This window comes from Chelmon rostratus, chromosome 8 (genome assembly GCF_017976325.1).
Source record: "Chelmon rostratus isolate fCheRos1 chromosome 8, fCheRos1.pri, whole genome shotgun sequence".
Taxonomy (NCBI): Eukaryota; Metazoa; Chordata; class Actinopteri; order Chaetodontiformes; family Chaetodontidae; genus Chelmon; species Chelmon rostratus.
This window is the reverse complement of record NC_055665.1, coordinates 11,044,619-11,068,460: the sequence shown is the minus strand read 5'-3', so window position 1 is coordinate 11,068,460 and position 23,842 is coordinate 11,044,619. Positions and strand designations below refer to the sequence as shown.

General features: G+C 41.6%; 3 protein-coding genes across 5 annotated transcripts in view; 2 read left to right on the top strand and 1 right to left on the bottom strand.

Moving 5' to 3' along the window:
* Nucleotides 1–2,146: 2,146 nt before the first annotated feature.
* si:ch1073-90m23.1 (rap1 GTPase-activating protein 2) lies at nucleotides 2,147–8,754 on the bottom strand. 2 transcript variants are annotated; one of them, XM_041941972.1, is made up of 19 exons: nucleotides 8,537–8,752; nucleotides 8,333–8,365; nucleotides 8,126–8,216; nucleotides 7,881–7,916; nucleotides 7,746–7,793; nucleotides 7,395–7,592; nucleotides 7,210–7,307; nucleotides 6,594–6,672; nucleotides 6,379–6,432; nucleotides 6,207–6,290; nucleotides 6,005–6,105; nucleotides 5,784–5,913; nucleotides 5,474–5,635; nucleotides 5,063–5,134; nucleotides 3,887–3,973; nucleotides 3,623–3,778; nucleotides 3,442–3,525; nucleotides 3,335–3,354; nucleotides 2,147–2,481 (listed from the first exon to the last, which is right to left on the bottom strand). In XM_041941972.1, exons 1-19 carry the CDS (start codon nucleotides 8,581–8,583, stop codon nucleotides 2,388–2,390), a joined length of 1,674 nt encoding a protein of 557 aa, XP_041797906.1. In that variant the 5' UTR covers nucleotides 8,584–8,752; the 3' UTR covers nucleotides 2,147–2,387. The 2 variants fall into 2 exon arrangements, with proteins under 2 accessions (XP_041797906.1, XP_041797907.1); XM_041941973.1 differs by lacking the exon at nucleotides 3,887–3,973 and having other exon boundaries at nucleotides 8,537–8,754.
* A 2,184-nt stretch (nucleotides 8,755–10,938) lies between these two features.
* casp2 (caspase 2, apoptosis-related cysteine peptidase) lies at nucleotides 10,939–19,897 on the top strand. Of its 2 annotated transcripts, none has more exons than XM_041942009.1 (11): nucleotides 10,939–11,074; nucleotides 11,651–11,814; nucleotides 12,942–13,112; nucleotides 13,899–13,968; nucleotides 14,394–14,488; nucleotides 14,831–15,013; nucleotides 15,234–15,362; nucleotides 15,470–15,560; nucleotides 16,720–16,908; nucleotides 17,879–17,988; nucleotides 18,109–19,897. In XM_041942009.1, exons 2-11 carry the CDS (start codon nucleotides 11,665–11,667, stop codon nucleotides 18,241–18,243), a joined length of 1,323 nt encoding a protein of 440 aa, XP_041797943.1. In that variant the 5' UTR covers nucleotides 10,939–11,074; nucleotides 11,651–11,664; the 3' UTR covers nucleotides 18,244–19,897. The 2 variants fall into 2 exon arrangements, with proteins under 2 accessions (XP_041797943.1, XP_041797942.1); XM_041942008.1 differs by having other exon boundaries at nucleotides 16,720–16,920.
* A 1,456-nt stretch (nucleotides 19,898–21,353) lies between these two features.
* clcn1b (chloride channel, voltage-sensitive 1b) overlaps nucleotides 21,354–23,842 on the top strand; it is a 29,663-nt gene continuing 27,174 nt past the window's right edge. The window contains exon 1 of the mRNA XM_041941910.1: nucleotides 21,354–21,454. Coding sequence (XP_041797844.1) covers nucleotides 21,404–21,454 — 51 coding nt within the window. The 5' untranslated portion in view covers nucleotides 21,354–21,403. The remainder of the gene's footprint in view (nucleotides 21,455–23,842) is intronic.

The following is a 23,842-nucleotide window of genomic DNA, read 5'->3' as shown; positions in this document are numbered from 1 at the left end:
CAGAAGTTTTTTTGACAAATATCATAAGCTATTCGGTGCAGACATCGTTTTGCTCAATACTGAAAGACTTCAGTGAACCTCATTTTTACCACAAAGATCAACATAAGCCAAGGATTGAAGTTTATTTTTAGATCAAATTACATTAAACAATATAAAATTGTCAGTTATGTAAAATTCTGGACTAAATAATACTTGCTCCATAAAATACAACTCGGGGGAGGATGTGTTGTAGTGAAGGGTAAAATGTGACAGCTTGGGGCCACAGCAGCACTGAGACGACCATCAGCCACCAAGAAGTATGATGACGTCCAGCTGAACTGGGCATGGCTGAAGTCACCTGGGGATGGATCTGAGCAATAGGGAGACAGAGAGGGGAGAGGAGGATCAGGAACATTTTTTTATGCACAAGGATCTCATATTGTGCAGCAAGTGGTTTGACTATCTCATTTCTTGACCATGCCAATAAATCCATACCAAATTAAAAAAAATTACATTCTCTTGAAATAAATCAGTTTCTCCTTGAATTAATTCTGTGAATGAAACACAATAAGTTGAATTACAACTAACCTGTGTGATGTGCCTGCCTTTCACTCTGTAAGGCCACACCTGCCTATCTGTATACTATTTGCACCTACCTAGACCTCTCCTGACTTCATTTGTAGAAGCTCCTTTATTGGTGCTGACACAATGGGACAGAAAGGACAGGTCTGCTCGTGTCATCTGGTCACAGAGGCTTTGGAGAGGCAGCTCTGAATCTGCAGCCAGCCTCTTTGTTGTAGCAGATTCTTGAGAGGGCACTGTTCGGAGGGCTTTCCTGTATGTTTTGAGACTGTCTTGCCAGGCAAAATGAAATACTTCTAGATAGGTGGAACGCCATTTCCTTTCAAGTTGTCGTGACGCTTCCTTCAGTTTGTGGGTTTGGGGGGTAGGCTATACCAAGGAGCTAACCTCTTCTGTTTTGTCATCTTCTTTTTTAAGGGGGCAATAGAGTCAAGGGTCATACGCAATGAACCTGTAGCACTATCAATCAGATGATCAATTTAAAAAGGACTAATCTTATCACAGCAGTCTACTGTTGTAGTGAGACATGGCACTGAATTAAATGCTGATTAGATCACATCCTTAAATTTAGCTATAGCACTATCTAATAGGCATCTGGTGTAGGAATTTTTGCCTAATGGCGGGTAGTCTGGCAATAGAAATTCAAAAGTATGATGATCTGACAAAAGATTCAATTTTTTATACTCTTTGCCATAGTTACATTATTGCTAAGCAAAACACTTTTTCATATTTTTTCTTCGATTCATTGTACATAGGATACCTTTTTTTTTTCATTCCTTTTATTGTTACCTATTTGTAGAATTACATTGTTCTTATTTGCACCTTCCAATACCTTGTGTATTCTAGAGAGCTTTTGTAACAGTGAATTTCTCCATTGTGAGATTAATAAAGTCTTATCCATCCATCCGTCCATCCATCCATCCATCCATTCATCCAAGCTGCTTACCGAACATGGGGAGCACAGACACAGTCAGAATCTTTAATGTACCACAGTCCTCGGGACAAGACAGCCAACATGTGCTCAGGCTTTCAGCACCGCGGAGAGCAGGAATTTGTCTGCTCGGTGTTACGGTGATGCCTTTTCCCTCCACTAACTGACGCTGTATTAGCGTTGAAGCCATAGACATATAAAAGTAGACGCATCATCAAGCGGGTAGACCCGTTGCTGCGATACGTCAGCATGTCCGCCATATTGGATGAGGCAGATCTGCCCCGTAAACTGAACTTTATAAAGTGGCTTTCTACAAAGTGATTTAAGTTAGTACAGTTTATCTATCCATTCACACGCAATAATATACTGTAGTACTTATATTATCATTAATATTTTATTATATACTGTATGTATGTCTATGCACACTACTGCCCTCCTCTGGACCTCTGGGACAACTACAGCTCGATGTAAATCCTCTCAGGTCAGAGTATTGCCTGTATTTTCTTATTCCTCGATTCCTCCTTTCTTCTGCCAAGATCAGTATTACATGCTTCTTTCTATTTCTTTCGGCCTCCATCCTATTTCCTCTTTTTACATCAGTCATTGAAGTAAAACTAGTTTGTTGACAATATAAACACACAAGTGGAAATTCAAAAGATTTCAACCTTTCCTGGCAGTTTTATATGTTTAACATGTCACTCAAATACAATATAAAGATTTTCATGAATGTAGAATATCCCTCCTATGACAGTAAAATAGTTATATTCTCAGAAACTTTTACAATCTATTTACATACAAGCCGTCAATCTACAATCACTATTTACATACAAGCCGTCCACCAGAATAATAAAGAAGTAGCCATATACGCAAGCAATGTCAATAACTATATGGGTGTCTAAAATCTTTCCTCTTGAGGACTTGCTTGATCTTTGAGTTCAGTTGGCACCAAACTGTCAGAGAGAGCAGGTAGAGGTCCTGGAGATTTGTCACTGAAAAGCAGAAAAAACAATTATCTCTGTTACTGTCAGGAAGGTGGGAATTTAAGGGGAAGCTAGGGGGTGAACCCACATGCAGACACTCGGGGCGCAGATAAACCAACCAAAACTCAGGATACTAGGGAAAACACACACTAGGGTAAAGGGTTACACAGAGAACGAAGACAACACAGGGAAACTTTGAATAAACAAAACTCAGAACAAACAGTGACAAAGAACGTGGTGTGGCTAGACAAAGATGATACTAGAACACACTAGGGCTGGGGCATGACTGGAGACAAACACACACTAACATGGACGATGGCATGGCATGGCATGAAACACATGAGCCGTGGCTTGGTAAAGGACAAGGAAACTCTAACATGGGCTGAGGTATGACAGAGACAAAGACAGGACTTGAGAACACGTACTTGGACCAGACAACACAACAAGAAACACTTCCACGAAACACGACATGGACATGACAAAGATATCACAACGACAAACACTCACAATGGGGGCTAGGGCATGGATTCTCAAACGGCAAGGGAAGCGCAGACAGCAAAGAAGCGCAGACAACGACCTGACAAAGACTGGGAGTGAAGACACAGACTTATATACACAGGGCAGGAACAGTAATGACACACAGGTGAAACACATCAATCACAAGGTGGGAAAACACAGGAAGTAAAGTAAACAAAGAAACATAACATAAACCTTCAAAATAAAACAGGATGTGACAAAAACCAAACAAAGAACACACAAGGGGAACTATAACAAAAAACTGGCGTGCACAGCACGGGTCATGACAGTTACAAACCAAAATCATGCAAAAGGCCACAATTTCACCTGTTTGCATAAGTCTTACCTCTCGCCATCTTTCTCTGTCTGCAAAGGGAGGTAGAAAAGAATATGAGCTCAGACCTTTCAATAAGTATTCAGTCAAACACATTTGCTGACATTGTGAAATTTCACCTTAGGCTTCAGTGATGCACTGCTGCCAGTCTTCCTGGGTACCCCAAGAGTCTCAAAAGAGTGGCTCCTCACTCTTATGGCTCTCTAATGGCAGAGAGTCAGAAGAAAAGGCAAAGTGAAAAGAGTAAAGTCAAGTATGAGAGAGTTTTTAAAACTTGAAAGGTGAGAGAGGCCACCATACCTTAAAGTTTTCAATGAATCCTCCACTCCCCTCAGACAACCCCCTTACACCCTCAGAAGGTGGGAGAGCAGCCGCCGCTGGATCCCCCATCATGCACTGCGAACGGGTGGAGAGCTCAGCCTGCAAGCTCTCTAGCAGCGAGGAGCGAGTGCGGAGCTATGTAAGAGAGCAGGGACAGCACAGCACACATGGCAGAGAGGAATCAGAGAACAAGCCTGGATATGCACTAATGAAGACAATGAATAAAAGATTTTTTCCCTCTACCTCTAGTCTGCTGAATTGTTGAGCCTTATAGCAGGAAATTTCTGCATTGATGAGTTTGGTCAGAAGGAACTCCCTCAGCAGAGAGTGCTGAAACACAGGCGAGGAAACTGAGACCTATATGAGGCATCTCAATAATTGGCTTGTGATTGAGGCAAGCAAAGTGTGAACTCAAATGCTCACAGGTGGAGCAATAAAAAAGTTTACTGGGTGAGTGATCAAAGCAAGGCTTGTTAAGACAAGGCGCATTGGCAGGCAGGCAAATAAGGATCATAAACTAAGGCAGACAAGACAAAGGCTAGACAGTTATAGCAGGGAGGAACATTATACACCAGCACTATGGTCTAGTTCTGTGCTACATACTTTTGAGTATGTAATGTGTTCACATTAGGAAAGTGACAAAATAAAGTATAATTCAAGCCAACAGCATACATACCAAATATTCTATTAATACACTATTCTACCCGAATGCACAAAGGAAGTTGAGAAGCTGCACACAACTGGAAAAAAATGTAGATAAATTGTTGGTGGTGAAGCTCCAAAAATTGAAAAGAAAAAATAAGTATTAAATCTTTAGAACAAACCATGGTAAATAATAATAATTAAATTCATTATTATTATTATTAGTTAATGTGTAGTATGGAGCTCTACCTTGTTTACAACAGACATTTTCATGTGTCGTAGTAGAAAAAACGCAGTTGTTACTAATAACATTAGATGGCTCTGTTCAGTTGAAGTGTCCCTTTAAGATGTGACAGTGTGACAGTGAGCCAGCACAAACAATATCAGGACCCTGAACGTGAAGCAACTAAATAGAATTCAGGCATCATTAATATTGATTCCACCTGTGTTTTTCTTAAAGCAGAGTACTGGATGGCAGGTGTGCACGTGTGTGTGTGGAAATCGCAGACTTGACCCGTCGTGACAGCCATTTTGACTTGTCTGAGCGGGAGAAACATAGGAGGAATTCATAGCAATCACGATGGCTTCACTCCATTTAGGTGAGCCAGCTCCAGGGCCCTGGTCATGTGCACGCTCACTGTCATGACTTACCGGGTCATTTAATGGAATCGAACCATCATTAATTTAATTATTTACAACTTGCTTTTTCTGCTGTGACAAATCAGAAGGTTTGCTATGATTAAGGGCCACTGGGTTGACCTTGGTATTGTTTCTTACCTCTGTGAAGATGGGAGGATCAGGGAGGACAGGACCAAAAGGAGGAACATCCTCTCTGGCTGTGACAGACACCTGTGAAGAAAAAAAAAATTTTTAGAGCCTGACAGATAAATGCTCGGTGAAATTATCAGCCGATATAAGACGACCACAGATACAGCATTATCACAGCCATTATCACAGCATTAGTGTTTTCTACTGATAAGTGACAAGAAATCTAATTAATAACTAGTAATTAAAGCTGTCAGATAAATGTAGTGAAAATCCCACTGAAATGTAGAAAAGTAGAAAGTGGCATGAAAAGAAAAGACTCAAGTAAAAGTATGAGTACTTCAAACTTGTACTTAAGTACTTGAGTAAATGTACTCACTTACATCCCACCACTGATCGATAGGGATAGTAGTGTTCACTCACCTGGTACGAAGGTTCACCTGTCTCCTCCGCCCTCTGAATCCTCCGGACCACCAGGAAGCAGTGCAGGAAGTGAGACTTGATAACATCAGACAGAAAAGGGGTTTGGCCCTCCTGGTAGACCAAAGCTACAATGTCGTTACCAATGTGCCTTTTTCTTTGCAGCTGTGAGAGGAGATGATGAGAAGGAGAAACAGTGGTGTCAGGGTCTGCTCAAGAAACTTGTTTTCCAACTAATCCTGAAAATATCGTCAGAAACGCCGTCCTGTGAGTCATCAGTGCAGAACAGACGGAGGGTGATACAGTAACTGACCTGCTGTGGGTCACCCTCTGTGAAAGGCAGTTTAGTTGCGACATGGAACATGATTTCTCTGCCTTGAAAGGAAGTGAAGACGGCTTCACTTCCTGTTTGACCATGACACACATCCAGTCCTCCTCTGAACCTGAGAAAAGGGAGTGAGACCAGACTATGTGATTTTACACATTTCAAGCGTCATTTGTTCAGCTAAACAACATCAACATAGTGCACTTTACCCAGTAAAGCCTTGCAGTTGAATTGTGTCTCCTAAAATAGACAGGAACTCTTTAAACTCTTCACTTTCCTCATTGTTGCTGAGTATGTCCTCCTCAGTGAGCTAGAGGGAGATGGGTGTTGTTTGAGAGGGGCTGGTTATGATATGGTGCCATATTCTAGTCATTTTTATGAATGCAGGACATTTTCTGCCCAATTTCTTACCTGGCCGTCCTTTTGGCACAAAATGCCAAACTTGAAATTAGGAGACACTCTGTGTTCATCAAACGCAGTTATGAGTTCTGGAGCCTGAGGGGTGGCAGACAGGGAGATTAAAGAGGATCCGTTTGAAATACCTGGTCATTACATTTGGTTATTGGTAGTTTTAGAGCATTACCTTGAGGTAGCTGACCACTTCAAACTTTGAGACGGTCACTCTGTCACAGAGCATCTAGGGAGAATTAATGCAAAAATAATCCAGTAACATAATATATCAAATAAAAACACTTATTTTTTTATTGCGCTGACAAAACATCTGTATTTCGTTGTAACATTTTCACATTCTGGTATCAGATACGAGTACTTCTTCCACCAAAATAAGTAGTCTCATACCTTTGCTAATTCAACAGCAGATGGGATGTTGGGGAAAAGAGAGACAGAGAAAAGTCCATGCAGAGAGCACTCCTTCATCCTGTGAGACAAAAAACACCGATTGTGTAATGTGACGCAGTGTCACCTGGTTTTAACAGTTACAACATGCAGATACATTCAAATGAAAATGTAAAGATCTCTGCCAGATATGTTTTAACCCTGTTTGTGAAGTTCAATTACCTCATGGAATAACTCTTAAAATTACATCTACTCCATCTCCCTCCCTCAAATACAGAATATGTGAATATACAAAAAGCCTGTCTTCTGTGTATACATAAGTTTTACTAAGTTTTATTACACTGTCCATGCCAGTCCATCTCCTTTATATGATCATGTGATCACAAAGTGGTGAACCCTGCCCATACCTGCTTGTGAACGACTAACCCTTTCCCGATGCCCTTTCATACCCAATCATGATTCTATCACCTGTTACCAATCAACCTGTTTACCTGTGAAATGCTCCAAACAGGTGGTTTTGTTGCCCCTGTCCCAACTTGTTTGAAATGTGTTGCTGGCATCATATTCTGAACATTCAAAGATCGCCTCATAATTGACTAAAATGGCTGAAGATCTCAACCTTAGTATCACCCGCAGCTTGTTGTCCTCGTCCTCCAAACACACAGATAGAACCAGAGGCCCCAAAGATGGATCCACTGCTGTGAATGAGTGATGGTACTAATGGAAGAAAAAGGATTAAACATAATTACCAGTCCTGGAAAGATATTACATTCCTTGAGACGTAACATAGCTAAGTCTACTTACTCGAGAGCGGAAGAACTCGTGGTAGATTTTGGCCTCTCCGTCTCTCTCCATGATGTCATAGCTGTCTGGATTGAGGCCACAGTGGGGAGAGGTGGGACTCAAATCTACAAGCCTCTCCAGCGGGGGGTCTATCCAGTAGCCCCCCAACTTAGAAGGGAGGATGAGTGGCAGGTCTCCACCTATCGTTAAAAGCTGAGACTAAAATAGACACAAAGGAGCACCTGATGATGATGAGGGCCTGTCGTTTCTGTTGTTTGGGCAAACAAATGCCCTGGCGTTCATAGAAAGGTCAGTGTCAACACACACGCGCGGGATCACACAGGTAGATAGACTCTCAGATTGCAGACTAACCTTCAGAGGAAGAGGGAATTCACACCGCTGCTCATCGATCCTGCTGCCCTGATGGACAAGAGGTGTATCGACGATAAGAAACTTGTGCTGCTCAGACACCACACACCACACAAGATCAATCACACTGTAACTCACCTGCAGCTTTTCAATGATTTCAAACAGCTCTGTGTCCTGATGCGAACAACAGGCAGCAGACGTCAGGCAGACACGCAGAAGGAGAGAGAGGGAAGGAGACACACGGGAAGGAAGAGGAACATGAGTAACACTTTAGCTGCGAATGGAAACTCGCCTTCTTAGAAACGCAGGGTATGAAAATACATTAAGCATGATTAATTAAAGTAAGAGGGGAGGGTGCACGCTGAACATGATAATGATATCACCCTCTGATTGCTGCCGGCAGAGAGGAAAGGCTTGCTCTCATTGACAGGAGAGTCCAGGATGTCCAGTATGCTGTCCTCTGCAGATTCAGGTCTGCAGCAACAGGTTCATTTACACAAGAAGACATCATCACTTCTCATTCAGCTGTTACTTTATTCTACAAACGTGAGCTCAGAACCAATGCAATGAAATGGAAAAGAAAATCTCACCTCATCTCATCTCCACATGTGAATCTGTCCACACTGTAAACAAGGAAGTGAGAACGTTTCAGAACAGAAAATGAATCACCTTACATAGGCAGGATAGCTTATATCTTAAGTCTTGTCATTTATTCATCGTGTAGCTATTCAACTGACTTGACTTGTGGTGGAAAATGTCAGTCCTAATATAAGAGAAACCGTGTCTTTACTCACCCTCCATATGCCCCGAAAGTGAAACTTCTCTTTCTGGAGAAGGACATGTCATTCCTCTTTTCTCTCTCCGTGGCTTCGGTGTCACTGTGAATGTTTGTACATGCCAGTTTGCTACCGAGTCAATCAGGGCTGGCTAAGGTTGAATTAATTCACTCTATCATTCTGTCACTCCTCCTCCTTTCTGCCCCCTGCCTCTCACTCATTTAAGCTTCCCTTTCCTCCCTCTGTCCTGCTGTCAGCCAGACAGGCAGCATTAACCCGCTCATGGTCACAGGTGTCGCAGCTGCCACAAACTGCAAAGCGGACACGGGCGGGCTGCTTCATGCCCATCGATCCCCGTGCTTGAATAAACACTTGCGCATTTGTTTTCTCAGACCGATTGAACTTATAGATAAACTTGTAAATAAAGAAAGAAATGGGTGACATATTTTCTCCGGGACCTGTTACCCTTTGAGTCGTTGAGGATCATCAATTATTGACAGCACACACAGAGAGGGTGAGGAGATAGCCAGCGGGGGAGGGTGAAGTAGGCCTCAGGATAGGAAGAGAGACAGAACAAGAGAAAGCTACATAAGAAAGAGAGAGATTAAAAGAAAGAGGCAACAAAGAGAAGAGGCGTGTCTCACATGAAACAAATCACATTTCTATTAACTGTGTAGCTTAGATAAACTAAAATAATTAAATAATGTTTGTTTATTTGTGCAAGAGGTATGCAGGGTCTGTGACGAAGGTGAAATTTTGGACTGAAGTGAGAGAAAAAAGAAAAATGTTTCATCGTTAGCCATAATCACAAAATTTGAAAAACAGCTGTTTATTTACTTTTGATTAGAGGTAGAAGAAGTACTGAGATCCTTTACTTGAGTAAAAGTACTAATACCACAATGTAAAAATAATCCATTACAAGGACTTTACCTTAGAAAAAGTACATATGTATTTTCAGCACAATGTACTTAGTATCAGAGTAAAAGTACTTGTTCTACTGTTCTGTTTTTAATGTGTAAGGAGCATTTTGCTGTGGAGTTAATTTTGACTACTTAATATGCAGCTATGCAGCTAGATAGTTAAATTTAGTTCAGAATCTTAATCTGAACAAGTAAGGTGGAGTTAAAAGTAAAATATTTCCTTCTGAAATGTAGTGGAGTACAAATTGAAAGTAGCATTAAGTAGAAATATCGAAGTAAAAATTGTACAGTATTACAGTGAATGTACTCACTAATGTAGTTACTTTTCATCACTTCTTTTGTCTTACAGTTCTTAGGTTTAAAGGCTTTCATTGTAGATGGCTGCAGTACAGAGACGGAGACACTCTGACACATGTTTTAGAATGGCTGTACAGTTATGCATATTGTTAGTCATGATGAATAATATATCTGAGGCAATGGATATAACTCAGAATAAGGAAGTTGTATTCCTCAACAAATGCAGCTGTTTCTTTGTTGTAACAAGATATTATAACCAAACACACAAAATGTTATGCCACTTTCAGCTTAACAATTTCACAAAGAAAGCTTGTTTTTGTTTTTGTTGTTGTTAATTCCCCTTTATATATATATATATATATATATATATATATTTTACTTTTCCCTTTTTGTACCTCCTCCACCAGCAGCAGACCGTCCATGCTCCAATTTTTCTTTTTGTTTCTATTGCCTATAATTGCCCATGTTTATTTCTACAGGAGATATTTATAATTTCACACATATAAAATAAACGTTTTTAAAAACATCACAGATAGATTTTTTAGAGTTGTTTTTTTTGAGTTAATAGCAAAATGGTACCTGTAATGATTATATTATCATATTATTGCATTATTATTACTGCTGCTCTAATGTGTAAGCACCCTTTTAATGGTTGAGGTGGAGCTCATTTGAACTACTTTCTATGTGGTTGGTCGGTTTAATATAACAATGTAACAAATGCATATTTTAAATAGTGGAATTTAAAGTACAATATTTCTCTGAATTAGGAGTCTAAATAGCAGAAAAATAGAAATAATGAAGTACTACTTAAGTTTTACTCAGGTAAAATATTTGATTAAAATGCTGTGTTACATTACAACACTGTTAATAACACATCTTTTCAGGTATGACTATGCCTATCATAATGACTGGAAATCATCTTATATTGAATCCTATTCCATATTATTTAGTCCATCCTCTTCGAGTTAAATGGTTCTCTATTAGTTAACTGTTTGTGCCAATCTTCAAAGCGGTTCTTATCAATTGGCTATTTATTTACAGAAAACAGATTCAAATTCAAAATGCCCTTGAATGTATTTTTACAGTAGCTATACTTTGGGTGGCCAGGTGAATGGAGACTTGAAACGCCAGTCAATTTCCTTTCGCTCTCATTGGTCAAAATCCAAAACAACTACTTTTAACCCCGCCCCTCTCATTGCGGCAGAGTATACCCCGCGGAAGTTGGTTTGAGAGAGAGTACGGGATGTTGTTAATTTGCGTGAAATAGCGTGAAACACGTTGATATTTTCCCGTAGTTATTCTGGACGGTTTGGCGTTCCGTTGCAGAAACAGAGGAACGGTAAGAAGCACGTTTGGAAGGAATTATATTTCGCTCACATATGCAAGAAAAAAGGGACAATCCGAAGTGAGCTAACGTTCGCTAGCCAGTTAGCATTAGTAATTAGCCATCAACTGCAATGCAATTTAACTACAGTCTCTTGCATCGTGACCTTTTTCATAACATAATATAAACATAAACATTTCGTTATCGTCACAAACGCATTACTACTTCCTTTGTATACACCTACAGTGATCAGTTAGCATTGGTGGTGGTTTTATTTTGATGGATTTAAAAGTATGTTATTAACATACATGACATATAACATAACAGCCATTAACATAGTAAGTGAAGATACGCTAACGGGTGTGTAACGTGGAACAATTTAGCGACATGACATGAGTCGAGCGACTCTGAAATGTTCAACGATACTGTCTCCTTGCTACCTGAAGCGAGTAATCACCCAGACCATACAGTGTGTCTAGTAGTGAGACTAATGGAGTTGTTGATATAGCCCGTCTATTTGTTCTACTGTGGCGTCAACTCCGTTTTATTGTTATGGAGACTCATGTGTCTCTTTACCTTTCCTACACCCAGTCTGTCGAAGCAAAATGTTGGAGTGCGGCATGCTGGAGCGGGACAGTCGGGCTCTTCGGAGGCGCTCTGCTATTCTCTGCAAACAGCTGGTGGTGGATGAACTGCTCATTCAGTCCTTACAGGCAGACGACATCCTAACAGAGGGCATGGCAGAGAGCATCATGGTATGTGAATACTGGCACATGGATATAGTTGCATTCAGGTCCCTCCAGTAATGAGCAGTTGGACTGTCAACAATCAGTCAACTAACTGTCAAGAAAAATATTTCAGGGTACTGTCAACAAATGCTCAGATGGGTGGAACCTTTCTTTCCCAATCTAGTAGACAAAACCCCTAACGGATCCCAGGATAGATTTGTGGGATCAAAAAATTATTACAGGGAACAGTATTTTTTAAATTACTTCCTAAAAACCAATGTATAAACTCGTACAAAAGTTATCCACAGTTATCACGAATGACCTGCCAGAAGTGTGTGGCATTGTATTTATCTGCAGAGACCATGCACTCTACCTGTATTTTCTTCGCATTTGGCTGCGGTCAGGATGTTTCTGGGCTGCAACCTTTGGGCACTTGGTGTGTAGCCGCCAGCCAGTAAACAGCACGCATCCAAGAGGAAGCTATGAAAATAGCAGATACAGTTCGGAAAGCTGTTTGTTTATAGACAGTAACCAACAATTCCTGTTGGGATGCACAGATTGATCGGCCACGTTACCTGCCGATATTCGGGGGGTCAAACTGACCCATTAAAGTGCTATATCAGCTGCTATAGCAAAACAAAAAACTATCGGTATCAGTTGTTTACCGGTCGATATGGCTCATAGATGATCAGCAATTGGTATTGGCGGCGAAAAAACATGATCATGTCATCTTTTAATTCCTGCATAGTATACCTTTAACTTCTTTAGGCTTTAAACACATTTTAAATTGATCAAACTGAACCGCTTTCCAGTAATGTTCACACTAAGGACATCATTTTTGTTGAGGGGTCACAAGTAAACTTGCTTACTTTAAAGTGGTCACGAACCAAATATTTTGGGAACCACTGGGTACTTGCCTTCACAGAGCTTGTAAAATAAGAGGTGAATTTGGGGATGAATTTGATGTTGAGTCTCACATAGGTTAAGTTACCAAAAGGATAAAATAAAAGATTGCAAACATCAAAACCTTCAGTTCTGAAACAATTCCATGTAAATGCATGCGTTTCTCCCTAGCTGACATTACGGATTGCCACATGAGATATCTCCTCAGTGATCATTCATTTTCTGATCTGATCTGATCTCGTCTGCTCTAGGCTGAGCCAACATCTCAGAAACGAAGCTGGCGCTTACTACTGCTCTTACCAAAGCGAGGGCCCAGAGCCTTTAGCAGCTTCTGCTCAGCGCTGCGAGAAACTGAGCAGCAGCACCTGTGTGACCTGCTCACACAATCACCAGAAAAAGATGGCAAAGAGACACATGTCGAGGTGAGTCTGCGCTTCATCAAACATCACCACACACACAACACAAATCTACAGTACACACAGCAGATTATCACCAGAGATAGTGCAGTTCCTGGACTGTTTTCTGCTCACAGAGTGTTCAGCCTGAGGAGGAACCAGAGGGAAAGGTAGGGCGACTAGTCATGCAGACAACAGAAAAGAAGAGAGGGGTAATCAGAGTGCTTATAATCCCTCAACCAGAATTATTGCAGTCACTGTCACGAGACTGTGGCAGAACAAAAAGTAATGTCTGGAGAACTTTATATAATTGAATGTGGCTTTTTAAGGTGGTTTCATAATTGTCAGCCCAATTGTAAATCCTCCCAGTTTGAAGCAAAAGTCACACACCTCAGATAACATTATGCTCCAGTTACATGGTCATCTGCAGACATCCTCAGGAGACAGAGATGAAAAGAGTGAGGTGATCAGCACCTCATTATGTCCTGAGTCCTGAGTCAGATGCTTGGTTCTAGTGAGGGAGGAAGACAGGAAGATGAGACTGAGTACGGAGAACAGAAGAAGAGATAAGGAGACAGATGTGAGAATCACAAACCACATCCATCTTATGTTAGACAGCCAGATGGCCTGCTGAGGTAGTCACACAGCAGGCGGGAGATTCCTTAATAGTTATGATTCTGGTTGTCATATTCCCACAACAAACAACAGCTGGTGCCACAGCAAAGACCAAAATCCGTCATTATCTGTCTTTTTTCATTTGTGTTAATTAGCTGATGTTTTCTCATTAATAATTTGTTTGAATTTGAATTTCAGAGGTTTGTGGACTCTTCTCTTCCACTTCCCACCCAAGAAGGAATTCCTGCCAAGAGAACAAGGACACATGGTGAGTGGTGTTTGAGTGTGGCCTGCATTCAGGATAAAATGGGTTTCTCTCGTTGTCAATATTTTCTGTTTCCATGGGGACAAGAGACAGTGCGTGGACAAGTGTTTATCTGTTGTCCAGTTTAAACAGACAGGTAATTCAATATACTTCAGCACAAAAATATTTTGTAGCCCTCAGCAGCTTGAGAGAGGTCAGTCTGTGTGAATTGTTTAGTATGTAATCGTATCACTGAGAGAAGTGTAGGAGTGTGGTTGCTGTAGTATTTGGCTACTGTCTGTACCTTTCAGGCACCACGCCCCAAGAGTGACTCATTCACAGTGCTGTAGTACAAAGCTTGTTAATGCACAATTGGTGGTGGGAGCAGTGACACAGTGATGTTGAAACTTTGCAGTTGTGACTGTGCGTGTCTGTGTTTGTATGTGCAGCGGAGTCCATGGAGTTTAGTCTGGATGCAGATAGTCCCATCAACACTCCTGTGCTCCCGTGCACTCCTGACTTTTACCTGTCGCACTGCCAGCAGGTAAATACCTCTCTTAACCAGATCAGCTCTACAGGTTTGCAGTAGCTTCCTTGGTTATGTTTTACCTGTGGGCTTTTGAGAAATACTTAAGTGTCACACCCTCTATCTGAATATGTGTCAATACAGAGCACTAAATGCAAAAATGCATAAAATGTAATCATTATGAACTGTATTAATTTGTAAAAGTAATAATAGTATAATATGTTGTATGCTCTTGTAGAAACCTGGAAACCTCTTTGCAAATGCTTTGTCACGAGGCTTTTGGATTCTTTTATCCATTCTTTCCCTTTCCATTTCCTTACCATGCTACTTTGTTTTTCTCTCTGACTTCCTGCACTCCAGTCTTACAGAATGAATTCATCCCCTCGTGGTCTTGCTTTGGTGATCAGTAATGTGACCTTTGATGCTTGTGCTGCGCCTGACCTTGACCCGAGGAAGGGAGGTGAGGTGGATGACGAGGTCCTCAGGAAGGTCTTCACAGAGCTGGACTACGTGGTTACAGTTCACAGAGACCTCACTGCTCAGGTAACACACATGCACACCAACGGATGTTATTATAAGGCAAACACATTTAACATTTTATTGATTTACCTTATTCTAATGAATGAAAATAAGGAACGAGTAAACACATTCTATGTAGCCACACTGCTGCCTTACCAACCTGTTCAGTAGTATAAGGCGACTCGCAAACAAGAACTTGGACACATGCCCACAGTTTTCTCCTGATTCCTCATTCTTTGTGCAGGGCATCAGAACGTGCATTGAGAACTTTTGTCGACAGCCAGACCACCGGTCAGTGGACAGTTGTGTGGTATGTCTGCTCTCCCATGGAGTGGAAGGAGCCATATATGGCACAGATGGACAGCTCCTGCAGGTGTGTTTGGCTTGTAGTTTTCTGTGTTGATGTATGTAATGCCATTAAAGGATAAAGATGCAACCTCTTTTTCGTAAGTTTAACATGTAACATTTCATCAATTTCAGCTTGACTGGGTGTTTGAGTCCTTTGACAATGCACACTGTCCCCTGCTACAGAACAAGCCGAAGATGTTTTTCATCCAGGCCTGCAGAGGAGGTAAAGCTCTCTGTCTTATTCTGTATCATCTATATACCTATCGTCATTTATGTACAAATAATTTGGAAAATAGCTTAATCAATACATATTTAAACCTATATAAGTTACTTGTGAAAACCAGTGTGTGCATATCTATATAGGAAGACATCTAACTGGTGATTAAAGTTCCATACATCACAGTGGTGACAGGCGTATGAATACAAGTGTGTCCGAGTGTTTGGGCTCACTTGAGTTCACCCATAGAGTGAGGAGTTTAATATGCGAAAAAGCCAGTTGAGATGGTCATTGCCCCTGCTAATGTTGCCCCTTGGGTGCCTCCCTGTGGAAGTGTTCAGGGCAAGTGTGAATACATATGCAAATATATTATTGTTAAAGTGGCTTACAATGTGTGCTAAGACTAGCTATGTTAATCCAGTTGGACCCCTGCAACATAGTTAAACCTTTTACTGTAAAAGTGAGAGAAAAGCAAATGCCAGCCTGTCCCTCCACATGTCCAGATGTTGTCTACTGTAACCCACAAGGCAGTTTCACAGCTGTCCATCAGCCGCATAGCTCCAGATGCTGTGGACAATGTCATAATGTCAAATTTCAATGTTCGGTTGTAAAGTTGAATAAAAAGTAATACAATAGCAGTATGAGAATGGTCCATAAACATGTAATTAATCTGTGACTTAACCAGGCTCCCAGCTAATTATACCGTCTCTGTGATGGAGGTTACGGTCTGACTACAGGGCTGATGATGCCCCTGACAAATCTTCAGACTCCTCAGGAGCAGTTGTAATTACTGTCACACACTCCCTCGCTCCACCACAGAGGCCACCACAGGTGTGCTGATGAAAGGCCATTAGATGTGGTTGGCCACTGCCTCTGCAAATAGCTTCAGTCAAAACCAGTAATTAGTTTGTTCCAGTATCATCAAAATCCTGTCAAAAATTATGCAGTTTCACAATTTGTTTTCAAAAATTAAGAAAGTTTACAGAAATAATATGGAGAAGTGGCTGAAATAGTCACACTTTTTATTTTTTTTTCAATGCGAAAGTTGAAGCACTAATTTTAAACATGAACTGAGGCTTATGCTAATTACTGATGTTGGGTTTCACCAGATATTAAGAAGACTATTGGATGTTTGAAGTTAATTTGAAACCGTCTTGTCTCGCAGAGGAGATGGACTGTGGCGTGGAGCAGATAGATGGGCCAGTGAGGACCTGCTCACCAAGCTGTGAGCAGCGGGACGCTGGGAGGGAAGGACAGGGCGATGCAGACTCCAGACAGAGAGGGGACATGGGCAGGCCCAGGATTAAACTGCCCCAGCGGTCTGACATGATCTGTGGCTTTGCATCTCTCAAAGGTCAGAGAATTTGTAAGTTTGCCCCTTTTGCTATTCTGGGGTGTACTAATTAAGGAAATGTGTTATTTAACTGAAGTGTAAAGTAAAAGATTAAATAAAAACAATGTGTGGGGAAATGAATGCAGCAGTAGAGATGTGCAGTAAGCCATGAAAAAAGAGAAGCTGTAAAGAGGTAGCAGCATTTCAACCACCATAAACACGTCAGTGTGTGTGGACCACCTGTCTCTTTCTGATTTTGTTCTACACCTGTACCCGACTGTCAGCCTGCTGAAGAACTAACTGCAACAAAACCAATATAGATCATGTTGTTGGCTTTAAAGGGGAACTCCATCAATTTTACACATCAGCTTGGGGAGCAAGACTGCATATGTGGACACATTTGTATGAAACCTTTTGTGGCTCCAGAGGGAGCCGCTTGAATGCTGATTAATTGCCTCAAATGATGTCACTTGAGGCAGTTTCGGTTGGGGCTGAAGAAGACAAGTCTGAAAAAGAAAAATGGAGTTGGAAAAAAAAGTGAGCTTTCCAGACCTCTGTAGCTCTCTCCTCACCTCTGCTTGAGGCTAGAGGCTCAATGCTACATTAGCCACTGCTAGCATAACACGCCTGAATCTCCTGCTGAACTGTTAAGGATTGAGTTGCATTGTGGGTAATGGGTAAAAACCTAAAGAAGAATGTGAAGAATGAAAAAGACAATGTCTCTATCGCTGTACTCTTTAAATAACAAAAGGGGGGTTAAAATCGTGTTGCTTGATTCAGTTCCCATTTAGCTCTGCTTTCATCCATTCTGGTCCAAGTATGCTTAGACTACTTTTCCAAGACACTTATTATAGTTTTAGATATTAACATCGTTTTATGACTTACACCATTTCCATTTATGTAAATGCCAGACACCACCTTAGCTCTGTCTCCCTGCATCTCATCTCGCTGTATTAAGAAGCCATTCTTGTTTGATCTCTTCGTCCTCAAGGCACAGCAGCCATGCGGAACACCAAGAGAGGATCCTGGTTTATCCAAGAACTGAACACAGCACTCCGCCTCCACTCCAGAGACACACACCTTGCAGACATCCTCGTGCAGGTGAACATAATGTGTCCTATACATCCATATACTGCATCCACAGTGTAAAATGGGCTTTTTTTCAGTTAACTTCTTTAAGACATTTCTGTGATCTTACTCTACTATTGTCTCTGGGTCAAGGTCAACGGCCGCATTAAGGAGCGGGAGGGTTACGCTCCCGGCACTGCCCACCATCGCTGCAAAGAGATGTCGGAGTTCACCAGCTCACTGTGCAAAGACCTCTTCCTTTTCCCCAAGTACCAGCCCCAGTATTGACATGCCAATATGCACATACACAGATTAACACACACAGACCATTCCTTGCATTGAATTCTCCCAGTAAAGGGCACACAACTGTTCCACACCAATTACTGCCATACACTCACGCATTTCCCTGTTACAGCTTCTCATCCAAACAGAGGATTTATGCATTCATATTTTCTGTGTAAATACTGCCTCCTCACACCCACAGACATGCACTCACATACACATGTGCATACACTCACGCAAATCTTGGAAATGAAAAAGGAGCAAGCTTATGTTAATCTACATGTACTTGGAAATGGGCAATGTATTAGCATACAACTTGCTCATGTATCTGTGTGTCTGTGTCCAATGCCAGTTAGCGGGTTTAGATGTTAATCCTTTTTAGTCAAAGACTTTTTTTCTTACTGCACAACTACTCTGAGGTTCCACTCTTTTTTAAATGTATTTTGTATACAGATCTATTTTTGTGGCTTTATTTTGTATGAAATTGTTTTTATAAGGATTTTTAAGCCTTTTTTTTGTATATAATGTTTGCTATGAGTTGTGATCATTTCTTGTTGTTAGTATAGTGACAGACAGGGGGCAGCACAGCAGAGAGAAATGCATTTCATAGTCTGTCTTTCATCAATGTTTTTCATATCTCCTGCAGTTCAAAATGATCTTTACTGTCATGATTGCAGACAGCTTTTATATAGTTATAGTCGGCTACAATGATGATGAAACAGTAAAAAGTCTCCTCATTAGAGAAGTTCACATTTTTCTCACTCAGTTTGCCTTATGAAGAGGAAAAACACCCACAGGGCAGCTTCAAAACAAGATTGTTTCAGTTATTTTATTCGCCTCTAATTGTGGCTGTTCATTCAGGAATATTCAGCTTCTTAACCTTAAATTTCATGAAGGCACTCACTGTAAATTTCACTTCATATCAGCTGTGTTACTGTATATCTGTCCCTGTCAGGATGGTGGGCTGCCAGTGGAATGTGGTGCTACTTGTGGGGTCGTACATGTTAAGTATGAACTCTGACCTTTACACTCACTCCAACTGCTAATAGTGTTTCTCCCTATGTGAGCTGCTGATGCAGTTAGTCCCCCTATAATTTTTGTGGTATTTTACTAGAATAGATACAGTAAGGACAAAACAAGTATTCCTCATGTCTTCCACAAACAATATGCAATTTTCTACAGCAGCCTGTGCCATGACATGGTGATCTGTTTGATGAGTTTATCACCATGGCACTTGTACAGTATATTGTATCACTTTGGCACCCTCACACACAGAGAAATCAATTTCTCAAGGCTGTGTGAGCATTGATGTTTCCCAGAAAGGCCCTCACCAGGCAAAGAGTGTTTAGTTACAACAGTGTTGTAGTGAAGAAAACAGAATGTATGGGCGAAACAGTATTGATTGTTAGCCATCTGTAAACAAGGATGCTTTGGGTGAGGTGCTTGTGGTACCAGGGTCTGGTAATTAGGAAATATCGCTCAAAAAAGAAAAACATTGGAGTGTTATAGAAGTGTAACTGTCCTGCAGGGTGAGAAGTTTTGAAGGTTGATATTTGCTGCCAAACTGCTGAGGTGCAGAGTGAGGGGCCCGGAGAGATTCTGTTTCTGTCAACGCCAACCACTGCCAAATGTTCTATACAATAAACAGGCCATGGTCTATAAACAAGACAAGCTTCTGTTGTTTTCTTACAGCTGCATGTGCATCGACTGTATCTACATGCTCCATTTTGCGCGTGCGTTTGGATTAAGATGAATCTTGCACCGTGAGTGCGAGGCCTCTGCACGAATGTTGCTCCTCTGTGTGCTCTACTTTATTTGATCCTTCTTGTTGCTGTGTTTGTGTGTGTTGTTCTCTGCGTACAGCCTGTCCTCTCCATTCTCAGGTATAGTATAACTGGCTCCCCACTATTCCGCTGCGCTCAGGTCTCCCCACGCTGTTACTGGGATGTATGTATCGCTCACACTGCCCGCCGCCCAGTGATAATGTTCTTAGCGTATCAGATGGAGGCCCAGCCAGCTGTCCACAGTCATTCTCCCTTGACACACACACACACACTCTCATAAACACACACGCACTGGCAGTCAGAGTAACACATTTCTCACTGGCCTCCGTTGTAGCTGTAAGATTAGGCTGTTATGCGCTGGCGTGTGGACCACAAAGCAGGGCGGGGTTAAGGGGGATCTGTGTGCGTCTGTGTGTCTTTGTGGTTGTCATAATGGCCGCCTGTGTCATCAGCCCGAGGAGCAAGAGGACGAGTTAGTGACGTTCAGATTAACTTGTCTAACTTCTCTCCGGAAGTGCTCTTTTTGTGAGCTTTTCAGCAATTGATGTGCGGCGCATATATGCTTAGCTCCCTGTCTTAGCTCCTCTAGATATCTGAACCTGCTGCAGAGGTTAAGCAATATGGAGATCACCTAACCGCACTCTGCAGTGGGTCGCACAAGCGGTTTTGGTGTAGTGGTCTTTTACCGTGGGGGACTGCCGTTGCATGTGAGCGTTATGGGGATTGCCTTGCATCATTGGCTGATTAGGTGTGAGCTGTCATAGGGGTGTCGTGTGCACCTTCCTGCTCACGTTGCAGGGGCAGCCCTATGGGGGGTGCCCTTCCAACCCCCAGCTGCCCCCTCCATCCAAACAAGAACAGTCCATCCAAACACACACACACACACACACACACACCTAATGGCTGGCTGGCAGGGAGGGTGCCGCGAAGGGCAACAAGATGTGTGTTTGTGTGTGCGTGTGTGTGTTATTAGGTGTCTGCAGTTCTAATAAAGGAAAGCGCTGCGTCCTTCACTGCCTCATCAGATGGCTTTGCTCTGCTTTGTCTGCCTGTCTGATCTCTGCCCGTGTGTCTGTCAGGTCCGCAGTGGAGCTGGATGGCTCGCAGCCTCTGGATCACCTGGAGGAGAGCGCGTTCTGGAAGGACGTCACCTGTGTTTTTTGATCTTCTCTGTGTAACGAGTGTGTTTGAGAATGAGTTTGTAGGAGTGTGGGAAACTTTCAAAGATGTTTGCATGTTTATTTGACCTGGTGAGAAGTGTGTTTATATAAAAGAGAGCGAGTGTGTGTGTGTGTGTGTGTGTGTGTGTATGGTGTTGCCCACGCCACTGGAAATGCTGGGGTGTCCAGCGAGGTTATTTTTGGATCAGTGACAGCGTGTCAATGGCTGCAGATGCGTCGCAAAGGAAGGCTCTGAGATACCAACAGACCCTGGTAGGTCTTTCCCGAATCTTCCTTTACCTGCCTGTCTGTCTGCTGTTCTATCTGCCTCTTAAAACGTCTCTTCCTTTCCCCTCATTTCATGCCCCTCCACCTGCTTTTTCCTCATCCCTGCATCTACCCACCAGCCACTTAGTCTGCTCCAACCATCCTTTACTTTCCCAAATTCTCTCACCTCTACCTTTCAATACTTTTATTCCACAACTACCTCCTGCCACATCCTCTCTTCTCTGCATCCCATGCTCTTTACTTCTTGAACAAGATTTCTGCAACTTAATGTCAAGTTTATTAGTACAGCCCTCAAACACATTCACAGTCCCCGCTGCTTTCACACCGCCCACACTAGGAAAGACTGAGTGAAGGCGATAAATGGAAAGTCATCCCTGCAATAATCGCGGATTTTATTCATTATTTTGACACCAGTCTCCTGCTTGATGTCTTGCGTTTCACTGTTATTGTTTTTGGGTACGTTTCTTCTTCGTGACTGCGTCCACCTTTTTATCTGTGCTCCTCCTCATGCTGCAGCCTTGTAAAGTCATTGCTGTTTTCATGTGTTGGTGGATATAAATACAAACTGTATATTCAAGAAACCTGAGCAGACAGGTTAGACCTACGTGTTGAGATGAAGTCATGTCACTATATCCTCCAGTTCATCTGTTTAAATGCTCATCCAGAATGTTGGTCAGCAGCATCATATCTGCTATCAACTCTCTTTTTTCTGCTTTCATCCAATCACACCTACTCTAAGGTCATAAATGACTCATAGCATCAGATCATCTGCTTCAGCGAGTGATTTGAAGCATTGTGTCTTTGTGGAGCATTTCTAAAGGTCATTTTCTGTAGAGCTAAATGTGAATTATAAGACCAGAGAGTGACCAATACATGAGCAGCTGGGGTGTGTATACATGTGTTAGAGCAGCCTGAGCAACTGACAAAATGAGGAGGAGCAGTGACTGTCTTTTCCTTCCTCTTCTCCTCTGAGACACTGGACGATCGCCCAAAGCAAATCTCTAATTCCCAGCCCACGTGGAGCCCCTCTGAGCCCCACAGGTCAGATATAAATAAGAAATCTCAATTAACCACACTATTTACAGGCTTAATGTCTTTCTGCGAAGTCCCACATCTCTCAGGTGTGAAAGCTGTGATGGCGTCTGTGTGTGAGAGAGGAAATTAGAGCCTTGAAGGATTTGAGGAGTTTATGTGTAGAGCTGTTAATAGATCGTCCTAATATAATTTGTTTATTGATCAACAGCAGAATATAGTAGAGTATATTTTCAGTTGATGGTTTAGCTGGCTAAATCCTCACAGATGCATACTATTGCTGCAATACAATAATAGAAGTCTGTGTTTTTAGTGTTCCCAGTAAGTTACGCTAAAACTGGGTTACATTTGTTGGTTTAAAAAGTGAAAGTTAAAAAGTTAATATGTTTAGGTGACATGTTACTGTTGTTTCAGCCCCATTTAAATAACTGTATTTCAACAAATATTAAGGACCTTCCTTACACTGAAATATAGTCTTTTAAAGTTTAAAGGTTCAGCTTTACTGATATACATTATAGGCTGTTGTATAAATAAAGAAATTTAATAAGAAATACTACTACTCTCCTCTACTACTCCTCCCGCTGCTACACTACCCACTACAGAGCAATCAGCATCCAAATCTGCGCATATCATATCTGTACCAGTCAGATTTTTAATATCCTATATGGGTTTGAATGAATGCTTTTTTTCAACGTGTCTTTAATTTTATATAAATGTCTGTGAATCAAAATTGGTTTGAGTTATTGTTGCCAAACTTGGTCCACAAGTTTGGATGCACGATCCAAGCTTCGCTCTGCAGTCCTGGGATATTGTGCCACTAGGCGGCGCCACAAATGCGAAAAGCTCCTTTAATGGGCTGCATGGATTCATAAGAAATTCAGTTTGCGCGATCTAGAATCATGAATTGGTAATGATTGATTAAAGTGGGTGTGGCTTATTTCCATGGCTCTAAATTTTTTGACATTTTCAAAATAAAAAAAAAATAGATAAAATCATCTGTAGTGGAAATTGTTTAGAAGCACTCAAAAACACATAAAATATGCACAACAAATAATGCACACACACAGAAACAAACACACGTGTCGGGTAAGACAATAAGGAGGAACATCTTAGTAAAAACGAAGTCAAAAAGTCAGTCACAGGCAGCAGTCTCAAAATGTTTTCCACAAAATAAAATTGTTATTGTCTTTTAGACAAAGAACTTTCTTCTGATTTGCTAGCTGTCCAAAGTTTGACCAATTGGCAAGGAGCCATTAGGTATGCATGCACTGACCTAACTTCATTGGCTTATTAATAACTCCACCTCAAAATCTGGCCAATTGCCACAAAGTCATGTTCTGA